Source organism: Anopheles maculipalpis, chromosome 2RL, assembly GCF_943734695.1.
Source record: "Anopheles maculipalpis chromosome 2RL, idAnoMacuDA_375_x, whole genome shotgun sequence".
Classification (NCBI taxonomy): Eukaryota; Metazoa; Arthropoda; class Insecta; order Diptera; family Culicidae; genus Anopheles; species Anopheles maculipalpis.
The window spans coordinates 610,217-633,762 of NC_064871.1; the positions used below are offsets into that span (position 1 = coordinate 610,217).

General features: G+C 43.1%; 3 protein-coding genes and 3 non-coding genes across 9 annotated transcripts in view; 3 read left to right on the top strand and 3 right to left on the bottom strand.

Moving 5' to 3' along the window:
• LOC126558629 (zwei Ig domain protein zig-8-like) overlaps window positions 1-8,249 on the top strand; it is a 43,649-nt gene extending 35,400 nt beyond the window's left edge. For 2 of the 4 annotated variants that reach the window (XM_050214673.1, XM_050214677.1), the window contains 5 exons: window positions 1,711-1,877; window positions 4,701-4,911; window positions 7,452-7,579; window positions 7,725-7,893; window positions 8,020-8,249. In XM_050214673.1, coding sequence (XP_050070630.1) covers window positions 1,711-1,877; window positions 4,701-4,911; window positions 7,452-7,579; window positions 7,725-7,893; window positions 8,020-8,153 — 809 coding nt within the window. In that variant the 3' untranslated portion in view covers window positions 8,154-8,249. The remainder of the gene's footprint in view (window positions 1-1,710; window positions 1,878-4,700; window positions 4,912-7,451; window positions 7,580-7,724; window positions 7,894-8,019) is intronic. The other 2 variants (XM_050214674.1, XM_050214675.1) reach the window with 2 other exon arrangements.
• The window catches only part of LOC126559853 (pre-mRNA-splicing factor 38), a 90,240-nt gene that overhangs the window by 288 nt on the left and 66,406 nt on the right, over window positions 1-23,546 (top strand). The window lies entirely within an intron of this gene.
• LOC126557927 (leucine-rich repeat-containing protein 15-like) lies at window positions 11,038-12,447 on the top strand. The gene has a single exon (XM_050213842.1). The coding sequence runs from the start codon at window positions 11,038-11,040 to the stop codon at window positions 12,445-12,447; it is 1,410 nt and encodes a 469-aa protein (XP_050069799.1).
• Window positions 14,646-14,717, bottom strand: Trnad-guc (transfer RNA aspartic acid (anticodon GUC)). Its single transcript has one exon. It is a non-coding gene; the product is annotated as a tRNA-Asp (tRNA).
• Window positions 21,040-21,112, bottom strand: Trnaf-gaa (transfer RNA phenylalanine (anticodon GAA)). The gene has a single exon. It is a non-coding gene; the product is annotated as a tRNA-Phe (tRNA).
• On the bottom strand, window positions 22,777-22,850 carry Trnat-agu (transfer RNA threonine (anticodon AGU)). The gene has a single exon. It is a non-coding gene; the product is annotated as a tRNA-Thr (tRNA).

A 23,546-nucleotide genomic window follows, 5' to 3' on the forward strand; every position in this document is an offset into this window, starting at 1 on the left:
TTCATGTACACCATTAATGCTTTTTGCAAATGCTCCATCCCTTTAGCAAACTTTATCTGAGTTTTAATCTCATCGAGTGTGCGATTGGTCGTCGACTGTAGCACGGTTCATTCATTTAATGTTAATCTCGTGACTCTGAAAGCGCGCTACGATACAAAAACATGCCCTCAAATCCTGTAAAAGCCTAACAAGCGTGCAATGGATGAATGGCATTATGTATCGCGCATGATGGATGCCTTTTGAGCGCCGTCGCTTCGCTGTTTGCGATAATTATAACAAACATATTCGTTTAACCATTATTTCCATTTTCCGTCCTTCCCTCGTTCGCGCGACGAAAATGCGAGTAAAAAATGCGATACAATGCATGGCGCAGATGAGATCAGTGAGTGGTGGACAGGGCAAACAAATAACAATAATAATAATAATAACAACAGCAGCATCCAAACCAGAGACCTCGAAAGAAATCACGTTGCACGGTAATTGAAAGCCAAATCAGATCAATCATTCCGCTGACATGGTCATGAATACACACTCGAAAAAGGTATTCATTTCGCGTCGGTTGCCTCTGTTTTTGTTCGTGCAACAAGAGACGAGAGAGTTCGTTTTTTTTTTTCAACGACCCATGACATCCCGGGGGACTTTTCTCATTCTGTCTCTTGCAACAGCTGTCTGCGCAACATGAAACCTTTGTTTTACGGTTACCTTTGGGGGTGCAGACTGTTTCACAGAAAGCCCCGGGATTGGATTCTGTTGTCACTCCGAAATCCTAGTAATGTCAAACCCTTCACACCCGTTGACAACGCTCGATTCTCTAGGCAAGAAGAACGGCCCAACAGCACACCTTACAAAATTCATTTTTTTCCATAACCTAATCTCGTACGTTTAATATAAATAATCTCTAAACGAATCTAGTATTTCGATTCGCAGGCCAGATCATTTAGTGTTGTATCACATAATTTAGTGCTCAATTTGCCACAACCAATCGACAATTTTACACCCTCAATAGCCTTCTCCACTTTCACGGAAAAGGGAGTTTTGCATACAACAACACTTCACCCATTTCCTTGCGCTCCATCTGTTTTACACTACCCCTACAAAGAATTCAAATGTGAATACAACATTTTTGAGCACTTCCTCTACTCAACACACTCTGCAACCGTGGGATATCTCGGGGCCAAGCTTTTACAACACAAGCACTGGGTGGAATAATCCCTGTCACACGCTTGTCATTTCATTTATTCTTAGCTCAGCAACGCACGAGGAAAAACGCGTACGCGTACGCTTTAAGACTACCTTCCCGATGGCTTGTGTGGTTGCAGAATAGCCTGGCCTGGCCTCGCCAGCCAAAGTGGGACAGTACTTGTTAATATTTAAATTCCACTTCTCGTATAATTATCGACGTAAGCTCGCAACTGACGCGCGGGTGCTTGACATACGTGGGCACAAATTCCATACAAGCACCGGCTGCAGGTGGAAGAAGCTCGACGAAATAAACAGAAACAAAGTTTAATGTTTCAATTTGTTAGCAGCGATCTTCTTCTGGGAATGTTCGTTGCAAAGCAAAACTGCTCCCAGCGCTTTAAGAGCCCGACTTTGAACTTTTAAAGTTTCGTCAAGTGACTTAAAACATAGACTAACTTCGTCACTAACTAAGCATTATGACTAATTCTATGCGTTTTCGTCTTTTTTTTCTACCTTTTTTTCGCACAGCTGAGCTCGCCGGTGGTTCGAGAAAATTTCGCACCGAATTTCTCCAGGAGTGGCCAACGCCAGGAACTGGGCCTTATTTTGATACCTCCGTTCCAACCAACATCACCGGATTGGTCGGCAAGACAGTCCTGCTGAACTGCAAGGTGAAAAACCTCGGCAATCGAACGGTAAGCTGCTGAATTCTTCATCAAATCATATTTTCCTATTTCTTCTAGCGGCTCATAATTTTCGCCTATCTGCGCCCCAACCAGGTTAAAATGCCACCCCTGCTGATGCTACCAAACTACTCGAACAAAACAAAAGGGAGGAATCTTACCGTAAAAAGCATCCGACCTTAAGCATTTTAGCCGTCCGAGCTAATTAGCGCCGGATCGTACCATTCCGTCAATGTCCGGGATTACGGTGCTAATCGCAATCTCGCTTGAACGATCCACCCAAACATGCTCAATGACGAGTCCTTTTCGCTCCTGTACGACCAAACACTGAACACTCGCGGCTCTTTCAGAAAGATTGCTTAATCTCTTGCAATGGTACGAACCATTGACATGGAGTTTTTTTTCCTTGTCGGGTTTTCAAGAGGGCAAGAGTTCCGTTTGGAATTTGAAGCAGGATTAGGCCGGATGATAATTATCGTCATCTCCGTTTCTATTCAGTGGAATCTGCTCAAATCTCACCTAATGGGTTAATGCCAACGACTGCTTCGAAGCTCAGAAAAAAAAACTTGCTTCTTATTTTCCTGTATTCTAACTCTACACAACAACGGTCATACACAAACATCCAAAGCTAGTGCACAAACTAAACGCACCGAAACGGATAATCATCATAAGCGCACATCAGCAAGTAACTGTCACAAGACTTGCATGGCATCGTCCAGCTTCTGTATACTGCTGCCTACGGAAATTCTACTTCTATTCTAGTGCAAGAAATAGAAAAAAAAAACCGGGCAACATTCCATGCTGCTCTGTTGTGTGTCATGCTTTGCAACATGCCTCTAGGTGTGACTGGCTTAACTACTGATGCATTTTTCTCTGTTTTTGGTAGCAAAGCACACAATCCATTTGTTTAAGATCTAAAGAATATTCTATGCTACCCACAAGGGTGTGGTTCGTGAAACTCGAGCTAAAAATCAATTCGCCCATGCTGAAAATACTCGAACTTTCACTCTAACCAATTTAAAACCCACTGCACTCTCACCATTATAATTGCATACCATTATACGCGTATGTTTATCAAACGTTCTACCGTTTTTTTTCGCTGTGTATTACGAAATAAATTCATTTATCTGGTAATTAACTAGAAAGTTTGCTGAGCAAAGAAACTTTTCTCATTTGTTACTTGCGCATGATTTCAGCACCGTTCACTGCACTCACATAAAGCACACATCATTCACCCCGTGGATATCGATTCACTCACAGCTGAAACAAACAAAAAGCTAATAAATTTTTCGTTTGATGCGGAACTCCTTTTCCTTACCGAGTTCTACAACACAACCCTGCAAGTATTGCTTTATTTTTATCACCATCGCTTATACCTACGCGAAAGTATCATGTAAATCCAAACACAGATCGGCCTATGGGTTGAGGAGCAGTCCAACGGTACACATCGTTGCTGACGAAATGCAACACGGGAGCGACCGGTGTCGGACGCATCAATCGGCTTCTTCTATTCACACGAGTTCGCAGTACTTCCCGACCGCACGATAGCTTGTGCTCCCGAGTTCAAGTGCCGATGTCGATGGGAACAAAAATTACCCACTTATTATCATCACAACCATTACTGTTATTATTATTGTTATTGTTGTAGTAAGGCTTTGTTCCAGCCTTTTTATGAGTGAATGTTGGCGTTCATGGCGTCAACATACGAGCCACGCTTTGCCAATCACACACAAATGCCAACAGCACCAGTTCATTTTACCGTAATTCATCGTCTAACACACGTAATGAGAAAAAATAACACGGCCGCCATCCGGCCACTTGTATAGCGCGGGAATTTGCTTCGCGAGCCGCCAAAGTGAAAATGGCACGGGTAATAACGATATGTTGCCGAGATTTCTGAATAGCTTCGCATGGTTCGTGGATACCGTGAAAACACTTTTGTTGCCTCTTAAAGACTCATCCACCGTGGCTGCACCGTCGCCAGCCGTCTGTGGAGTGGATGTTTTCAAAAGACTGCTTACCATGGTGGTGAATTGAGGATGAGAGATGTCAATGTTTTGCAGTTCCTTGATTGTATACACACCACCGACTGGCCCCGGTAATGCCCACTCGGTTGGCTGGTCACGAGACAAGGATAGCGTACATGACTTATTCGGCTACAAGTATGCTGCATTACTACGTTGTTTCATTCATATGGTTTACTTTAAAATATAAACCATATTTTACTTACAAGCAACACTCTGTGAGCCAGGCACATAAATCATTTAATTTCATTATTGTACTTATTTCCAAAACCAGAACCAGGATTCTTTCCTACAACTAGTGATAGTGTGGCATAGTCGAGTGCGAAAACAACTTAAGATTACATTATTTTCAAAGCTAACTGTTCACATAACTTTATTCTTATCGTATTGTACAATCTTGGATCAGAACATAATTGGATCGTCTTCGTTAAAAATTCCCTCTGCTCAATGCACTAGCTGACCTCAAATTCAACACAGTTTTCGCAGCACTGATATACAGCCCAAAAGATCGTACCCTTCTATCGTTCGGCAAAGGATTTCAGAATATGAACAACGACAGCTCAAATCGATTCCCCCCAGCCCCTTTTACGAGGTTCACTCACACGAAAAAACCATGCACTGGCTGTCGTTGCAAAGTCGTTGCAGAAAAATAAGCGCGTAGAACTTTTCCTGCAAAAGCAAAACATACAAAACTTACCGATTCGATCCGACTCGCAGGTTCGTTCGGTTGCGATTTCGATCTGTGGCTCATCTTCTCTCGCCTTCTCTCTCTCTCTCTCTCTCTCTCTTTCTCTCTCACTCGACGTTGCAGGTTTCCTGGGTGCGACATCGAGACATTCACCTGCTCACTGTCGGCCGCTACACATACACCTCCGATCAGCGTTTCGAGGCCATGCATTCGCCACACACGGAAGAGTGGACCCTCAGGATTCGGTACGCCCAACGCAAGGACTCCGGCATTTACGAGTGTCAAATATCGACCACACCACCTATAGGACACTTTGTGTATCTCACGATAGTGGGTGAGTATTACGTAACACCTTGGAAATTGTTCCCTTTCCCTGCGTTCTGCCCTCACCCGCTCCGAGTTCCGACCGTCAGTGAGCTCGACTCGACAGTCGTTCCACCAAACTATTTCCAATTACTCGCCTTTTTCTCCGACTCGGCTTGCCTGCCAAAGAGCAGCTGCCGGACACGCTGTTCGCTTGCCTACGGGAAGCAAGAGCTTTTAGCACTGGTTTTCGATACTTTCCGCAATGCTTTTTGCCATCCCGTGCCTACCTTTGCTTCCGCTGTTTTCCCCACCAAACCTGCGCTGCATCAGCAGAATGCAAGAGCAAAACTACTATCATTCCGAAGGCGCCGTTTGGCGCGGAAAATTGCAATACAGGAAAAAGCACGGCAAAACTTTTTGACTTCAACATTGTTTTGTAGCCTTTGCGCGGGATGGTTGACTTGGTCTGGTGAACGGTGTTTCATTTTTTGCCTTTTCGCTTACCGCTCCAACAACGCGGGCTTAAAAAAAACGAGGAAAAATTCCTTGGCAAGATGCAGCCCATCATTGATCGCTTTAATATGCTGTTTTTGGGCAACTTAAATTCATTTTGCACTCGTTCTGCTTGGCTAATTTCAAGCTTGCTGAAACATTCGATTCTCCTCCCACCGGTCTGCTTCGTACTGTGAACACAGCCAACGAATTCCTAATGCCACGAAATGCTCACCGGCTGGTTAGCTACGTTTGATATACAAATAAAGAAATACAACCCCTAGCAGACGGTCGTCGACGGGTTTCTGATTTCTGTTCCGAAACATATGTATCGGCCCGAGGAGGTCAGAATCTGTTTTCCACGCTCGTCCACAACCGGGAAGCCGCCAAAATGGTAAGAGCAACATTAAAAGCATTCCTTCTAATATGCTTCCCCCCGTCGAGCACCAACAGAATGCTTTGGAACCCAATTCCCAGCTGCCGTTTGCTCGCTGGGCAGGCAGACCGAACGAACGAAAGATTCGCCACGTGCAGACTTTGCTGCCAACAAGCAAGCGAAACCATACCCGAGCACCATCGACAAATCAGTACACCGGAACCGGAACCATCGCATTGCGGAACTGCGGGTGCGGCAACCCGGTACAACGCTCGTTGAAAACATACGGTTTCCGGATGTTATGAAATATGTAGAACATGTACAATATTATGAGCAGCTGACAGTTCTCGTATTCGAGCCCACGGGGATTGAGTGTATTTTTATAAACCTCCTTCCCAACGTTACGTCGCCACCCGCCAGCTCGTGGTCGCAATCGGTGCTTTCTCACGTCTTCCCGAAATCCTTCCTTCCAAACCAAATATACCGCACAAGTCTTCACCCACGGTGTTGTACTGTTGCTTTTATAGCTGCCTTAACCACACACGATTCACGATTTGTGACCCAATACGGACGAGAAGAAATAAACTTCAACTGTTGACTCGCTCATTCACGTTGTCCGAGATTCAGTGTAATAGCAATAGAACTTATGTTTCCTTAGCTGAAATTATGCCATTGACAAGTAAGTAACGAGTTTTACATACGTATCAATACGAACCCAATAAAGCCTTACCAACAATCGAGGATGGAACAAATGCCAGGATTTATTATTTTCGATTTTACTACCATAATTTCACATCAACCGTCTTAATACTGTTCCGTGCAGTGCTGCTTAGTTACAAAGCAACAGTCTATCAATGGTTATGATTTTCAATAAACCACCGGTAAAAGACTTCTCCATTCCAAATGCTCAACATTCAAAAAACATTTCAGCATAACTACCACAACATATTGCATGAACGCTTTCAAGTGCGCTACCGGGCGTCTCCATCGTGTTAACACACCCATCGTACGTATGCGCATTAATTTTAATCGCCCGTCACTCGACCTACTTGTTGCCACAAACATACACGCTACAGGCCGCATGCCAAAATTGATTGTTCATTTGCCTAATAATTTGCCCCACGATTGTAATGGCGATCGCCCGACCCTCTCCCAGCAACGTAGCATTGTTTAACAAAGTGCGAAAAACATGTCACAAATTTCCTTCCTTCTACGTTCCGGGGCAGCCATCATGTCACGAAGGCACAATTTAACGGCGTTACGTTTATGATACTTTTACGACAGTCCGCGCCCTAATTTCCCACCGCCATTGAGTTGCCTTTTGGCCTCGTAAAGAAGGTTGCTCTGCAACAGAATAGCAAGTCATTTCACCGCTGGAGCTGTCGAATTTTCTCAACAACCAGCCCTTTGCTCGCTTTCCGCCTGCTACCTGTCCTTCTTTTTTCCCGATACTCCTGCACACCCTGTCGATGGTAAATGTATGTTTAATAAACTTCCTTATTTTCTTTTGCTCTTTCCGCTTTCCTTACTGACTCCCGTACAATCTGTCAATTTCGTCGTCGTTTGCCTGATTGGGGTGATTGTGCGTTCATCAAACCGAACGAATTTCCTACGCAAACGTTCCATCATTGAACCTGGCACCTACAACTACCGGCCAACCAATACCCACTATGCCACTGGCCAACACTTCTTCCTTTAAGAACCAGTGACAGAGATTAACGGTGGACCTGATTTATTTATCAATAAAGGCTCAACGATAAATCTCACCTGCATCGTGAAGTACGCTCCCGAGCCACCACCGGCCGTCGTATGGAAGCACAATCGCGATGTAAGTACTCTCACTATCTCGTTAGAGGTCCTCCTTCAGGGTCCTTCGGGAGGGGGGATGGAGCACTCTCGGGCGAATTTTCATTCATCCGATAACCGTTTGTCGAAACTTCTCGCTCACTGTTTACCGACGTTTTCTTTTGCAGGACATTAATTTCGACTCGCCCAGGGGAGGCATTTCGCTCGTCACCGAGAAGGGCATCCTCACAACAAGCCGGCTGCTGGTGCAGAAGGCCATCGCGAGCGACTCCGGTCTATATACCTGCGAGCCCTCGAACGCTAATCCGGCCTCCGTGCGGGTGCACATACTGAATGGTAAGTGTTCTCCCGAGGTGGGCGTCATTTGGCATTTTTCAGTCTCACCTCGCACAGGGCACCCATTCTACCACTGTGATTTCACTCTGCTAGTGAAAAAATTCCTCTCGTTCCCCTTCGTTCCAGGAGAACATCCCGCGGCTATGCATCACGGCATCTCCACCATCCTGTCCGGGCCTAGTTTGGTCGCGTTCGTTCTCTCGACCATTTTGCTCTTCTATCATCACAGTATCCGGTGGAAGGAATTTCGGCTGACGTAGTAAATCCACCTAGGTGTTTCAACTTGTTTGATTCCTGTTTTCGTCACTGTACAGTGAGTGTTTTGAGTGCCCGCGAGTGTACGTACATGTGAATGAAATATTCAACCCCGTAAACAAATGACCATAGCACCATTACATCATGTAATACGTTCCACTTTACTATTTCCACTAATGCTCATTGATTAATTGTTTAATTTATCATGCCTTTTCTACGGTTTCATTTGCCTTTTATCCTACTACGCTTCTTTTGTGCTATTTGAACGGTAGCATTCTTATTCCATCAAGCGTTCCAAACGTATTAAATTCTGAAAAACCAATAATTTCATTTAGAAAGAATTTCAGCCCCACCAACAGTTGAAGCTCAAGTTTTTCCACAACAATTTTGTTGGTCTATTGTGGTGCTCCTTCCATAAACGGTATTCTTCGCGGATGCAGACCTGAAGCCATTACAGGTTCGCTTAATTTTGTTTTATCCTTAGCAGACACAAGCAAGCCATTCCATGTAAATTGAAATTGTCTGCAAGTCACCTGTTTTCGATGAAATTTACATTTCACATGCACTCAGACTCGCGTAATTTAAATAATGCCAGTTACTGTGGCAAAACAGTTAGTTAATTCAATTATCTAATTTGTACAGCGTAAAACTTGTACATAAATCTCGTGTAGAGTATAAACACTATTTGTACAAACAAAAAACATAGCAAGTTTAATAGAACCTTGAAGAAAATCCACATAAAAATTATTAAGTATAGGGATACTCTACAAAGCGATTTATGCGGTAAATTGAGATTGAGTTTTAATTCAAAAGAGCGAGAGAAAAGCAAAACTACGCATAGAACAACTTGTTGTACCGTTTTTTAACAGTCATGAAAGAGAACTTTTAAACATTTGCTAACCAACAAAAAACGTCATTTCCACTCAGAATGGGAAAAAACAATTTAGCGCTTTTGGGTTTCGTTTTCTTTTGAGGGAAGAAGTTGTTGCGTCAATCTTATATGAGATTTTTCCTTCTGTAAAACAAATGGTGACATATCAGACGAAATAATGAGAGAATGCGATGAAGAAACCAACAAAACATTACATAAGTCATTGAAGATTCTTGACATTAAAACCAAGACATCCATCGATCGATTAGATCCCCTTCCCTACGTCGCAAGGGCACGCAAACGTTCAATAGCGTAGAGATGGAACAGAGCAGTACAATAGTGAAAAATCTACATTACTCACGACAAACCCTTTTGCTAAATGGTACATAAATTACTGTCGAAAGTTTTGCTCTAATAGCTCTGAATATCGTGTTTGATGCTCTCGAGATAAAATTCGCGTATCCTTAGCAAAACCTGATAATGGCGAGCAAGGCAACGGGCGTAGTGAAAGTTGAAAACAACTTGGTGTGTCACTTTTCGGTTCATGCTTGCCAACCAAAAGTCGCTCAACGCCAAAACTATGGGCTCTGTTCCTCTGTTGGCTCACTCATCGAGCTCGAGTAGATCGACACACTCCGACCAGATAAACAGATGGCTATTTGTTTGGAAATTTATGGAAAGAAAGCGCTAAAAATTCGTTACGAATAGAATGTTTTCTGTACACTTCTTGCATTACGCAGACCAAACTGTACAGATGCGTCAGTTAGAGTAAAGAGCAACAAAATGGCTCTCTACAGAACTGATGCTAACGTAAATAACGTTACGTGTTTGAGAAAAAAGCCGTTTTGGCACGATTCCCACTATTGGAAGGAACAACAATCGTATCCTAACATGCGTGAAGCACCAACATCGAAACTGGTATTTAAGAAGACTCATTTTTGCCTCCATCTAAATTGTGAACAACATGCTACAGGAAAATAGAATGCGTCGAACAAAAAGAACGTGAGAATAACGGTACGACAAAAACTGTCATGAAGTAATAAAGTTAGGACAGTTCTTCATTGACTCAGCAACGCTTCCAGAGTGCTGGTAACTGAGGAAAAGTTTTTGCCATCAGTTTAACAACAAAACTCAACCCGTCAGAGCTAGCTACTGACCGTGTCTAGGTTAGAGAGGCACAGCAATAAACAAGGTACGATTAACGCGACTCGTGGTGGAACAGCAAGAAGCAAGGATCTTTTAGATACGTAGATAATCAATAAAATAAGCCAGAATGGTGTGCAGCCCAAATCCAGGACGTAAACAAAAAGTTTCAGTCCGTGAAATGGAAACATATGTTCAAAATTGTTTACTACAAAGTGGAGCAAACTGTTGAAAGCATCAAACGTATAACTAGCTCTCGAATTTTGGAAAACAAAGAGAATTGGGATAAATCTAATAGTACGAACATACTAAGTTCCCTGCGGCAAGCGAACCGATTCGCTTTAGCAGGATTTCGAAGATAGTCAACCCATGCATACCCGTTTTGCAAACATTTGTAACTAAGAAGATGTGTAACAAGTTTAACGAATGGCGCACAAATGAGACAAAAATAAAATGAAAGCGAAAATGAATATAAAACTATAACTTTCCTCTGCTTGCGAGTTATTTTTGTACAAGGACATAGTCAGTTTTGTAATGCAAATAAATATCAACAGGTAAGTTCATGTTTTCAACACAAAATTCCAATTTAATTGCATGACTTTAACACAGCACATAATTCAAAACATATTTTCACTTAAATCCACGTGCTTTTATGTCACGTTAGTCGGTTTGCAGTCAATAAGCTATACAAAACCGAGAAAACGAAAGAAACAAGTGCTCAGAAACTTGCATTGTAATCTACATCTCATGATGGTTTCATAACAATCTTCTTGATGCTTTTTTGCTTACTGATAGTTGAATGTGTGTGTGTGACGACCTATTAAGAATGTTTCGTGTTTAATCAGTATTCAATTGCCCGTCAGTTTAATCGCACGATGGCGCGGATGTGGTACGTTTTGCTAGCGAGCTGCGTTGCTTGCGTTTTGTTTCCCTCAGTGACCAATGCAGCCATTATACGTCTGAGTTGTGAAGAGATTGATGAAAAGTGCCTGTTGAAAAACATTTTTGCTACTGAAGATGATCGCTTTAAAGAAATACGAAACGAACGGTACCAAAGTGTCATCGAGTTTTTCGACTGCCACATTCACACGTTGCCTCCGATTCCGTACATTGACATGGTGAAAGCCGATGCGATCAATCTGGTGCGAATCGAAGAAAACACCTTCAGCACCATACGTGTTCTAGATGTGTCCTACAATCGGCTTCGTGAGTTTTCACCAAACGCCTTCGAGTACGCGGAAGAGTTACAGCAGCTCAATCTGAATGGTAATCCAACTCTGAAAGATTTTGCCTTTCTATCAAAGCTGAGTGGTCTGCGCACTCTGGACATGGCCGACATGAAGCTGGAACTGGAGCTCTTGGATACTGGAATATTCTCCGAAATGACACGCCTATCGAATCTCAATATGAGCGATAATAGAATTACCTCCATTCCGGTGGGTATGTTCGCTCCATTAGTAGGATTAAATTACCTGGACCTGAGCCGAAACTCAATCGCAAAGATCGCATCGGGAACATTCGCCATCGCTGTGACGCACGGCTATGAAGAGCATGGGCTGTATCATCAATCACTGCAGTTCGATCTGTCCTACAACAACATAAGCATAATCGAGAACAACGCTTTTATGCACGCTTCCAAAATTAATCTACGAAACAACAAGCTCATCGGCATTGGTCAGTATGCGTTCGACAATCGGACGGCGCTCCAATCGCTGGACCTGTCCGGTAATGTTCAGTTGAGAAACTTTGACTTCCTGCACAACCTTCGCGCACTGCACGATCTCAATATGTCGCGAATGAATTTCTCGTTCGAGGGAGTGCCTCGCAACATCTTTGACGATCTCGACTCGCTGACAACGCTCGATCTTTCCTACAACCATATAGTTGACATTCCTATCGGAATTTTTGCCGAGCTACAGTCGCTCAACTTTATTAACCTGCGTCACAACAGCATCTATCACATCGAGTTCGGTACCTTCTCGATGCGCAAGTACGATCTAATCGACGAAATTGATCTTTCGTACAACGAGATCAAGCAGCTCAACTTTCTTGTCTTCGTACCGCTAAAATATCTCAAAACGTTGCTTCTGCATGGGAATAAAATCTCGTTCGTCAACGCCAAGCAGCTGACACGCAACAAAAGTCTCTACAACTTTGGCATCCAGAACAGCAATGTGCGGTGTTTCGATCTAATTGATTTGTTGGGAACCCTGAAACTTGTACATGAACCGAACGAATTTATTTCCGACCTTCCCAACGTTGACGGTATCAAATGTCAACCGTGATTTATTTCGTGTGTGTGTATGTTTGCAAGTTACTTAGGAACAAAATAAACAATATTGATTCTATCTATCTATCTTCTATTTTAAAATTATATAACTAACATTTTGTGCTTTGTTTCTTTATTTAAACCAGACGACCACTGCTGCTTGCAATGCTCAGGCACCTCAGCATTAATGATCGATACATCTTTTCGATCTTTTGCTTGTTAATGATATGAATCAGGCATCAAAACAATGGTTTTTTATACATACAAACAGTGACCACAAAAACCCCCAGCAATCCGGTAACCAACCCCCCCCCCCCCCCCCTGTAATCTGGTAACCGCTTTGCAATTACCTCTAATCTGGGAGCTTTACTTCAATGGAAATTTCATCGATTTTTTTAGTCCTCCTTCGATCAATAATTACGTGTTTGTGGTTTTGTTATTGTGCGAGTTTTACACCCCGCATAAGCAGATTTCTTTAATTACTCGTATAAACAGTTTTCATTTCCACTACTTTAATACAAAATGTTTACACAGTGTTACTGCACAAAATTATACGGACGTTGATTAAAGATTCAATAATTTGATGTTTGCAAAACGATTCAAACACAAAGCCTGTGGTTTGTTCACGAATCTACCCATCAAACTCGTATTTAATTATGCTAAAATTTCAACTTTCGACCGCTCATCGAGCACCACTCTTAATCCAACTGAATTTCCTGTCGACGAATTTGGTGTCACATCGATGCAACTCATCCACAAACAGTTAACCCAAACAACATTCATTAAAACCGAATTCAGCGTTCGAAATACCACTTTGTAGTGTGCGTGCCGTAGCCATTTGGACATTTACATAATTCGATTCACAGTTCTAAAATCGATGCAAATACTCCAACCGTGAGCGGTCGCAATGATTCGCCAACGTCCCAAATTGTACGTCCCATCCTTCTCGTCCCATCGCATCCGGCACCCGGGTGTCAGTAAATGGCGAAAAGCTTTATCCAATAAAGGTAGCGACATCGGAAAAAAGCTGCACCAAAAACAACCAACTGCTCTCGATGGTCAGTAATTTACATTGCCAAATGGTTTTACACATTCGAAGCACACAGCATACTACCACCAAACCCACCTCATTTCGCGTCGCGAGTGTGGGTGTGGTCGTTCTATTTGGTCAGTGTGTGGCGCCAACGGTTCCACTGTAGCGCGCTTCATGAATTTTCCGTCGTTAGTCACCCACGGGTGTAAGGGTATTAAGAGTAAATTCTTCCACTCCGTTTCACTGTAACGAAATCAAACTCATTCTTCCCGCCATTGCTGAACCAGGCTGGTGAAACAATGCATAACCCATCTTCCGACGGAACGGATCCGTCCAATAGGATCTACCACAAGAAACAGGACGAAAGGGCGGGCATGGACGCGGTACCAGCCCTAAATCCCTCCTGGTGCGAATTGGCGTGTGAATAGCTCGCAAGTTGAGCGCGAGTGTTGAATTTTAATTAATTTCCAAATAAATTACTTTAATCGATTTCTAGTCCTCTCACCACTTGCCACTTGCGTTCGCATGCGTATGCACTTTGGTCACGTGACTTTAGCGCTCCTGCAACCGAAAGGATGATGTCTCCTGGAACGGTACCATCGAAGCTTTACGGCGCTGCACGGGCTGAACAAAAAAGTATATCCCACAGAGACCCTTTCGATAGTGTTTCGATATATTGCTATATTAGAATTTCGCTATCGGGTATAGGGACATATCCTTTTACCGTTCACTGCTCCGCACTGGTCGTTTCCAGTGGATCGTACAGCCAGGCCTCTAATGCCATTAAATTTCGTTGAGTTTTTTATTGGCTTTCCAGTGTTGATTCAAGGTATCGCTCGTTAGAGCGTGTTTTAATAATTTAACGTGCTCAGTCATCTATTTAACCTAACGAATGGAGCGATTTTCTTTCACCTTTTTTATCTGTCCAATTAGCGCGCAAATGAAGCTCCGGGATGATCGGACAAAGCGCTAACAACGAATTGAAATTCAATTTCCAGTGTCATCTAAAAAACTATCACACATGATGAAAGATTTTTACCTAAATTGATTTACAATTCACAACCCACTTCTCGGTACGAATCACATAGCTTATTAGTACAACCAGTTCTAAAAAACCTGAAAAAAAACTAAAATTAGTGCAAAATATGTGTAGGTTTCATAAAAAATAAAAAGAAACTTTTCTCCCCGACGGGGAATCGAACCCCGGTCTCCCGCGTGACAGGCGGGGATACTGACCACTATACTATCGAGGACATGTTATGAAGATGGTTATCTTTTTATTTGGTTGCTGTGAGGATTCCACACTGCATCAGGATTTTCAACGATTAGATTTTTTACTTTTTACTTAGGGGGAAGGCATATTATTTAAAAAAATGATAGGAAATTTTTAGTATCACAGCGGAATACTCGCCGACGTCTGCTATATTTTTTCCTCGCATTTTCTGCGTGTGACTCAATATTTCAATCTGCAATGTAATGTAAACAAGAGAGAAAAATAATAAGTTACGAATTTTTCCCAATTACTAGTTATTTTGCCGATTACATATGTAATGTGTTTTCAGTAACTAGTCACGAGTTAAATATTTAAGATCTGTTCCATCGTCCCAAACACTTGCATACGTTGCTTGCGGATGTATAGGCTGAATGTGATCATTCACTTAATTACATTCCCAGTTGCGAACTTATTTGTCAGAATGACAGTAGCACTGTAAACGGACATGACTGCAAGTTCATAACCGTTCAGTGGGCTATTACTAGACGAACCCAACCGACTCTTCCCATTTCCGACCTGAAGCATTTTAGCCGGACGTTAGTCCAACCGCAACCAATTCTGACTAACCAATAGCTACCGCAGTCCTACGCCTTTCCAGAAAGTGCTGAACCGTGCTGTGGTTTATCTCGTTCCTCAAGTGAATGCAGAGCATGGATGATTTTTCCCTACTCGTCTGACTGCTCGACTGCTAACCCTCGAGCTTACAACGATAAACCTGCTGGCCCGTTTAAATTTTGCATCCGAAAACTGTTCTTCAATACCCAAGAGATGATCGATTTGGTTTTAGGCGAACGGAAAAATTACCTTTCCATTTCAGTACACCATGATGGTGGACAGGACATTTACTTCGGAAGCGATTCAGCATCTAATTTCGCATGTTGGGGATACTTTCCTCCATTCCTTGCTGCAAAACTAATTACATTTTAACAACACTCCCTCCATTTTGTCACATAAAGTTTACTGAATAAATGTAGACTTTTATAATGACAGTACAAGCAAACACCAGTTTCTTACAATATTAGAACCCACTATTGCATTAAACTGTGTTGCTAATGAGTACAGATAAGCGTGTACTACACCTTTGTTTTGTGCTCGCTATCTAAGTCGGCTAAGTCGGCTATCACACCTCTATCCGAACGTAGTTCTATTCTATTTAGGCGATACAAGCAAACGCCAAACTGTTTCGAAAACCATCCACCAAAAACGATTGTCATCCGTGCTCGCTTCTAGTTCTTGCTCCCTTGAGATGCTTCGCCATGGCGGAGACCTCTATAGGCACGTTACGCCAATGTCTTCCACTGAGAATGGGCAGAAAGAATATGTCCAAACGTGTGCTGACCGGCAGCACCGGGAAAACTTGTCAGAATGGGAAGCCACTTCTCATCTACCGGGTGCTTCAACCACCACTATTCGCATTCTACGTATGCCTTTGGGCGGCAAATAGGAAAAGCACAAACCACCACCAGAACACTAAGCGCGCCGCAATCCTTCCTCCGAAAGTTTGTTATTCTCTTTCACACGCAACCCCATGCCTTCAGTTCTGTTAGTTAGCTTTCTCTCTCACTTTCTCTGTCTCCCTTACCTTCCCGTACGAGCTTCCATTCGCCGATATCCATTCCCAAAGGGTTGGTATCGTCGAGTTTTGGAGACTCGATTTGCATACGACCAACTCAGCCGGTCAATCCAGCCAACCTTGGGCCTGACGATCCGTACGCCATCTATTTCCGTCCCCGAAGTGGAAACGAGCGAGTTTCTTTGTTTCACCAAGTGTGGAAGCCCAGTTTTCCGGCTGAATGCCTTGTACGATACGGTTGAGTTTTCTCTGTTCCGGAACCATTCAGCGTGTCGAGTCAGCTTGTCTATCGTAGGGCGTTGGCAAACTGATCCATTCTCCAGGTTGACCTCTCCAGGGATGAAATTTCTGCCGAAGCTACTTTTCCGATAATCAGTACCCGAACGGGGGTCGGTGGACTAGACGCTTCAACTAGAGTCAGCGAATTGAATTACTTTCACTTCGGACAATCGACCGATGTCCGACGCGACCCAAGAGAATGGACAAAATTCCCTCCAGAACCATCCCTCCAGAGCTATACCTGTCCCAGAATAATCTGATAGCCGAACTTGAGGGTCCGTCAGCAAACCCGCAACACGCCCATGCTCTTCATGGTAATTTCACTTCAGGGAAAACTCACTTACCACCGGCAACGCACATCCTTTCGGCGGTCAATCTGCGAAAATTAGAATTAATTTCCTTCGTCACTACGCGTCAAACCGAGGGTAAATGCTTTGCGCAATGCGTTTGATCCTTGTACGCCGCTTGAACAGTATCATTATTTATTCTACACTCTCGATCCTCCACACAAAACCTTTTCGAATCCATGGGCCAGAACGGTATGCTGGTAATGCAAAAAAAAATGGATCAAATTAAAGAGGTGTGGTAAGACGCATTCCGAAACAGCGTTTTTATCTCTCCGGGTATGCTGACACTCCTCATCCGAACAGTGTAAAATTCGCACGAAAAACTCGAACCCCGAACCACGCTTTTTATGCATATTCATTTCAGCTGAAAGAAAATTCAACCATTGCACATACCGAACAGACCCTCCGCCTTGTCCTGCTTATCTGATTCGTTGATTAAAATTCTTTTACGCGTTCAGTCCCATTTGTTCATTATCCTTTCTTGACCTCACGAGGACTGTATTGGAATGATGTACAGTGAGCTTCAAGGATCGTTTGAATTATACTTTTTAAAGACAAGGCTTTCCTTACCTACTTAATCCCAGTAACTTTTCTTTAGTTACACTCACTTAGATGCTTTAGTTACACTCAGTATTGTAAATTTTATTAGATTGTATTAATTATTACCGCAATCCACTCCTAAACTCGATTTAATTTGTTTGATTCAGTAATTTGCTTACCGAAAGTTGGACTGGAGGGAATTTTTTATCTAATCAAAACGCATTTCCATCAAACCTCCGCCTGACTGTTGCTAATCGAATTAAAGTTAATCTTATAATCATTCCCTTAATCGAAAGCCTCTGCCCAGTTAACTTTTGCTTACATATCGCATTAAGAACTCGAGCAGAGCCGTCCGCAGGGCAATCATCTTCATCCAAATTCCACGCGCGTCTTCCTCGGAACCAGACAAACAAACCCGCTAGCCATGAGCAAGCCAATGAATTTCCGAACCAATTTCACTAGAGTGGTCAACAATCCGGTTACAAAAACACAGCCAGGAAACTTATAATTACAGTGCAAACCTTTTAACTCCTCTCAACCCCCGGTGAACACTTGCCGGGGCTGGCAATTGGAGTGCCGGTATGTTGACTTCAATCCAACACTACAAAGGATTCATCTTATTTTCCTCCATTTTTCCAAACTCGAGGCAGTTGTAAATCAAGAAGCACTTTTGTGATCAACACATTTTTTGGCTACCAGCATAGTAACAGCGCCGTTTGTTGGTGGCAAATCTTTCCCAACTTAAAGCACTTTAAAATGCAGGCAAAATAAAATCATTCATCTCCCGAACTGACATCCACGAAAGGCAAGCACTAGCCAAAACGCATCCCATGTTCCATGTTTTGCGCTCCTTTTCTTCTCAGATTTACTCGGATTTTCCAACTAGTCACGATTTTTCCCGCTTTGCTTTACACTCCCGTACCAATATAATGTTTCTTTTGCACCAGTAGCATCCACTGCAGATTTCTTACAATCCACCACTACAGTACGACGACGTCACTTGGTAACGATTCGTTTTCACCAGTGCATCTATAACTTCTACATCGTTTACCTTTTCCAGGTTTGCATTCAAACGCGCTTCAATATACTTCCTGTGCTGAGTGGGTATTTGCAGTCCGCAGCCAGAAATTGTCTCGATGCCTTGTTGAAACTCGTTCAAGACCCGCAACCTCTTAAGTGCCATTTATCCTACAAACCGATGAGTTTGTTGCAGTTCTTCCGCCTTTGCCGCAACATCTGCCGGTGTCGAAAGGAACGGTCAGGCCATCCTGACACGTATGAGCAGCAAGGAGCATCCATTGTCTCGATATGCTATTCCAAATAGGCTATCCATTAGGTTAGGGAGCGCCGGCTGGCAGCAAAACGCAACCGCCACGCAAAGTGGCCCATTATTGATTTGAACTCAGCCATTTTACCTATGCTGACTCTCGTTAAGCGATGTAAAATGGGTGTCAACGTACGTACTCGTCGCACAGGATGATGCAAGAAAAATGTCCATCCCTTTATCGCATCCGGCATACCTGAACCATGATCCTTACTAACGAGTAACGCCGTATTCCCAAAAGAACATACATGCATGCATCGCTAATGCATGATGATGTTTAACATGCGCATATTGGCAACAGTTGCAGCAAGAAACCAATTCTTCCACCATGTGTCCGAAATATTGGCATTGCGGAGCAATCGATCTCGGTGTCGAAATCTGTCTGTAATCACGCTGAAAATAAAATTAATGCAAAACATCATACATAATGGCACAAGGCATTTGTGAATGATTATTTATATTCCAGAAAAGTGATTTTTCATGGTTGGGTTATGTTTGGTAATTGGTTTAGTTTAAGTTAAATGATTATTCAAACAAAATCATGAGCCTTTAAACTTTTAAAGAGCAAATTGCATCACTTTTGCTGTTTTCTGATTTATGAGCATATATTCGCCAATAAATTGGCACTCAGTTTGCTAAAGTTTGTAGGTAAAAAAGTGAACCAATTCACGACCACCTTTCTCGTAAATACCTTGGACTTGGACTGATCGTAACCACACTTGGTAGAAGGCGTATATGAGCGGAATGTTTGTGGTTGGTTAGCGTGCATCCAAGGATAATCGCTCTCTTTGTCGACGCCCTCGAATGACACCTATCGTGCTGGGTGGTGATAGCGTTTGGTCGTTTTTTGGTCATTGCTGGCTAGATAATAGATGACATTTAGTATCTGCTGGTCTAGGCGTTTCCACCTTTCATACGCGCTAGTCAGAGTATGCTGGCTCCCGAAAAGGCTTCCCAGCTGTTTGTTAGATCGTTTCGGGCACCTTGTAATAGACGTTTAATGTTCTTCTCCTGGCGAATAGTATTCACTTGCTCTAAAGCCAACCAGTGCTCAGTAATCGATTTGAAAATGATTTCACCATTGCTCTTCCGCATTACTGTTTCCGCATGAGCTAAAGGTTTCCGGATGAGGGAAAAACGCAGCAAACGAGCGAAAAGTGCTGCGAAAACTCATTTGCTCTTTTTCCTTATTAATGCCTTTGCTGGTGTTTCCCCATTTCCAGCATCAAGCTGCGTTAGAAAAAAGCATCCCTGTACCAATCTCTTTGTGAGTCTACTGCATCGGGCAGCATCGACAAGGGAAAAGAGCAGCTAGAAAACTTTTCAATCCTACTCTACCAGCCTCTAATGCACGTTGCAAGCTCGCTCGAAATATAGTTATTAAGAGCTTCAAAAACATCGTTACTGTATCTACTTTCTCCATATTCTGCACCAACGTTCATTTCCTGTACACATTGCCAACACTGAATTCTGACTGCCTGCCGTAAGAGCATCGTATGTTATTAAACACTACGTCTCGCATGCCCAATTCCCATTCCCAGCGTCATCATACCACTGTTCCATCCCGTTGACCGCAATCGATGAGCAGTGAAGAAAATGGGAAATTTATATTCTACCTTGCTTCTCCCAGCTCAACGTTTGCCTATGCACTTCTCAGTGCAAGAAATTGCCATCATTTCTGGCCATGGTACTACCGACTGGGGAAAAATAAAGGCGTAACCATTCAACCAGACCGATATCGCGAAGCTTTTAATGACAAAAAAGAAGTCAAAAGTTACAAGTTTACAAAAAAAAGGATGGTTTTGCGTTCAACCAAAGACAACTATAACACTCCAATCTTAATCGTAAAAACAGAAACTGCAACTTCCTATTTCATGGTTGGTGGTGGAACACTTCCTCCACATCTCAGTGCATCTTCAATGCATCTGCCATCAAAGGACTGATCCGTGTGGTTCGGTGGTTAGTGTTTGTCACGAAATGAATCGATACGAAAGCTACCCAAAGATTGGAACTTTTACCTTTTAACTTACTAAAGATTTATTCTCAAGACGAGATATCACAAATCCATTTAAACTTTTCAGTATCAGATTCTTCTATTTTAAATTAACTTTTAATCGCCTTGAAATCTTTTCTGCCCTCGATAGAACGATATAAACTGAAAAAACTGTTTGGCAAGAAAACGTATGAAAATATATGTACATGAAAAATAGAGAGTGACACACAAAAAACTCCGTTCTTGTGCCGAAACCCGGGATTGAACCGGGGACCTTTAGATCTTCAGTCTAACGCTCTCCCAACTGAGCTATTTCGGCATGTACTGAGCTCTCGCTTTACTATTTTCAGCTGCCGTACAGCACGACACAAATACAAAAATGTGCGTTCTCGGAGGAACGAGTACACGAATAAGCGCCGCTTATCAACATGAGATTGGTATTTCCACCTTGTCTGTGCGTTCCACACCATCGCCTGTAGCACCTGTAACTCGCCCCTCAGCATCGATCACACACACAAACACATGGCACCTTTTAATTGCAACCGCTGCGGTGAGTTTCATTCATTTGTTGCTTTGTGTGCTCACTGTGATTACACTTCCACCACATGGGGTCTGATTAAAAATACTCGTGCATGTCATGTGGGTTATGCTGCTAAGCCGTCACATTGCTGTTTGGTAGAGTTCCCGTCAGAGTTGACACATCAAAACCCGCTATCGCACGGGTGTGGTCTGGCTTATTGTTAACATCGGTTCGTTTGATGTATCGTTCGGCTCTCACTGCCAGCGAGTAATTACAATGCTTTCGTAGTGCGTGCTCCACTATTTTTGGCTCAAGATTGGTACGCTTTCAAATTATAAAAACTATGCATTTTCATGCATGCTTTTCTGCTGAAAATATAAAGAATTTCTTACACAACAAATTACAACACAATAATATTCACATTTTAACAGCGAATTATTGCTAAATCATGCATTGAAACAATTGCAAACATTCCCTACAGTACTCTCTGCCATCAGTTGCAAGAGTGCTGCACTCTATCAGGTGCCTATGAAATGCTAATTGAGCATGTTCACATTACAGCACCGAGCAAAACGCAGCGCTTGTAAAATGCCAATAATCGCCATTCAAGTCCTCTCTTCCTCGGCAAGCATTTCATTGTAAACCATAAAATGCACAACAACCTTCCACCAAAAACACGAATTTGAACCTCTCGACCATTCAAACCAAACGCTTTCATGCAGACACACTCACACGACCTGAAAACCCCGAACCGTCCGTAGTACCGTCATTCAGCGTGTCGTCGTACAACGCTCATAAATAACTTGCTAAACGTTCACGCAGCTGCAACCGAGGGCCGAACACCATCACTTTCTTGCTCCGCGACTACATTTTCACGCCGTCATCGTGGGACGAGCGTTTTGTCAGCACGTAAAGCACTCGTCGTCCGCTAACGACATCTAAACAAACAGCCCCAACTTGCCACCCACGATTCTTCAACGGCATGGCGCCATATTCAGGTGGGGCCAAATTCTAGTCGACGGCCCAACAACAATAGCTGTGGCTCGGGACAGGCCATTGCGGGTGCGATTTATCGCTCCGCAGTCGGGGACATAATTAGTTTCTTAATCAATGCGTACGTTCACCTGCACCGGACACGATTTAGGGAATGGGTTGATATGGAAGAGCGCCATCGGTTGATGTATTTACTTATTTGTATTTCTAACATGCTTGTTGCCATCTACAAAGCAATACATAAAAAAGCATTTGGAGAAGAGTTATACATTATTCTGATTCAAACACGAGAAAACAAGCTATGTTTGTGAGCTATATACTTGTAACGAAATAATGTTTAAAAATAATTGTGTAGCAATTGAACGTAATCTGTAAAAAGCTGCGTGTGTGAGGGGGAGAGAATTAGGTGGGTGGAAAACCCCCCTTCACCATTTCTTCCTCTCTCTCTCCCACCACAAGCTTTCAAGCATAGGCTCCGGCGAGATTCGAACTCACGATCTCCTGTTTACTAGACAGGCGCTTTAACCAACTAAGCCACGGCGCCGCGATACACGTGGTATGCTCTATTTACTTCGTGCTTTTGCATTGCTGCACTAGTTCTAGCTTTTTCAAGCCATACATAAAAACAATGACCACTCATAAACCACCCCTTACACACATGACGATGTTTGTGTTCCTGCTACAATGCACGGAACAGTAAACAGAGCATAATAGATGTCACAGCGTGAACGATGAATCAGATCTACCTACTGGCACATAAAAGCCAACGGGTCGACAGAACCATACCTTTTCACCCAAACTCCCCCTCCAGATTGCTTCCAAAACCACTCTGACTCTGTCTGTATCTGTCTGTGTCTGCGGTGGTGAATATTTGAGTGTAAGATTATTCCATTCCAACACTGCGAATAACGGTTTACGACCGTGTCACTGCATTAGTATTCGCATTGATAACAAGATTAGAACATGCGAGCGAGAGTGTGTGTACACTTGTCCGCTCTCTCTCCCGTCCACACTATCTCGGCTAAGGTGCAGCACATGTGATGCAAGGTCGACCATAGTCAACAAACACCGGATACATTTCCGCTTCGTCTCACCATCAGCGCCGTTGTTCCATTTTCTACACGCCCATTTTGGCAAACTGCGCTCTGCATGCTAGAGCATCGTACTCGGAACTCAGCCGATCACCAAAGCTCACGACCCACGCGGCAAGTGCTCATCTCAGCCATTATCGAAATTAACC

What these genes read in the sequence shown, in the direction of transcription:
- LOC126557927 (XM_050213842.1), top strand. Translation starts at nt 11,038, where the DNA reads ATGGCGCGGATGTGGTACGTTTTGCTAGCGAGCTGCGTTGCTTGCGTT.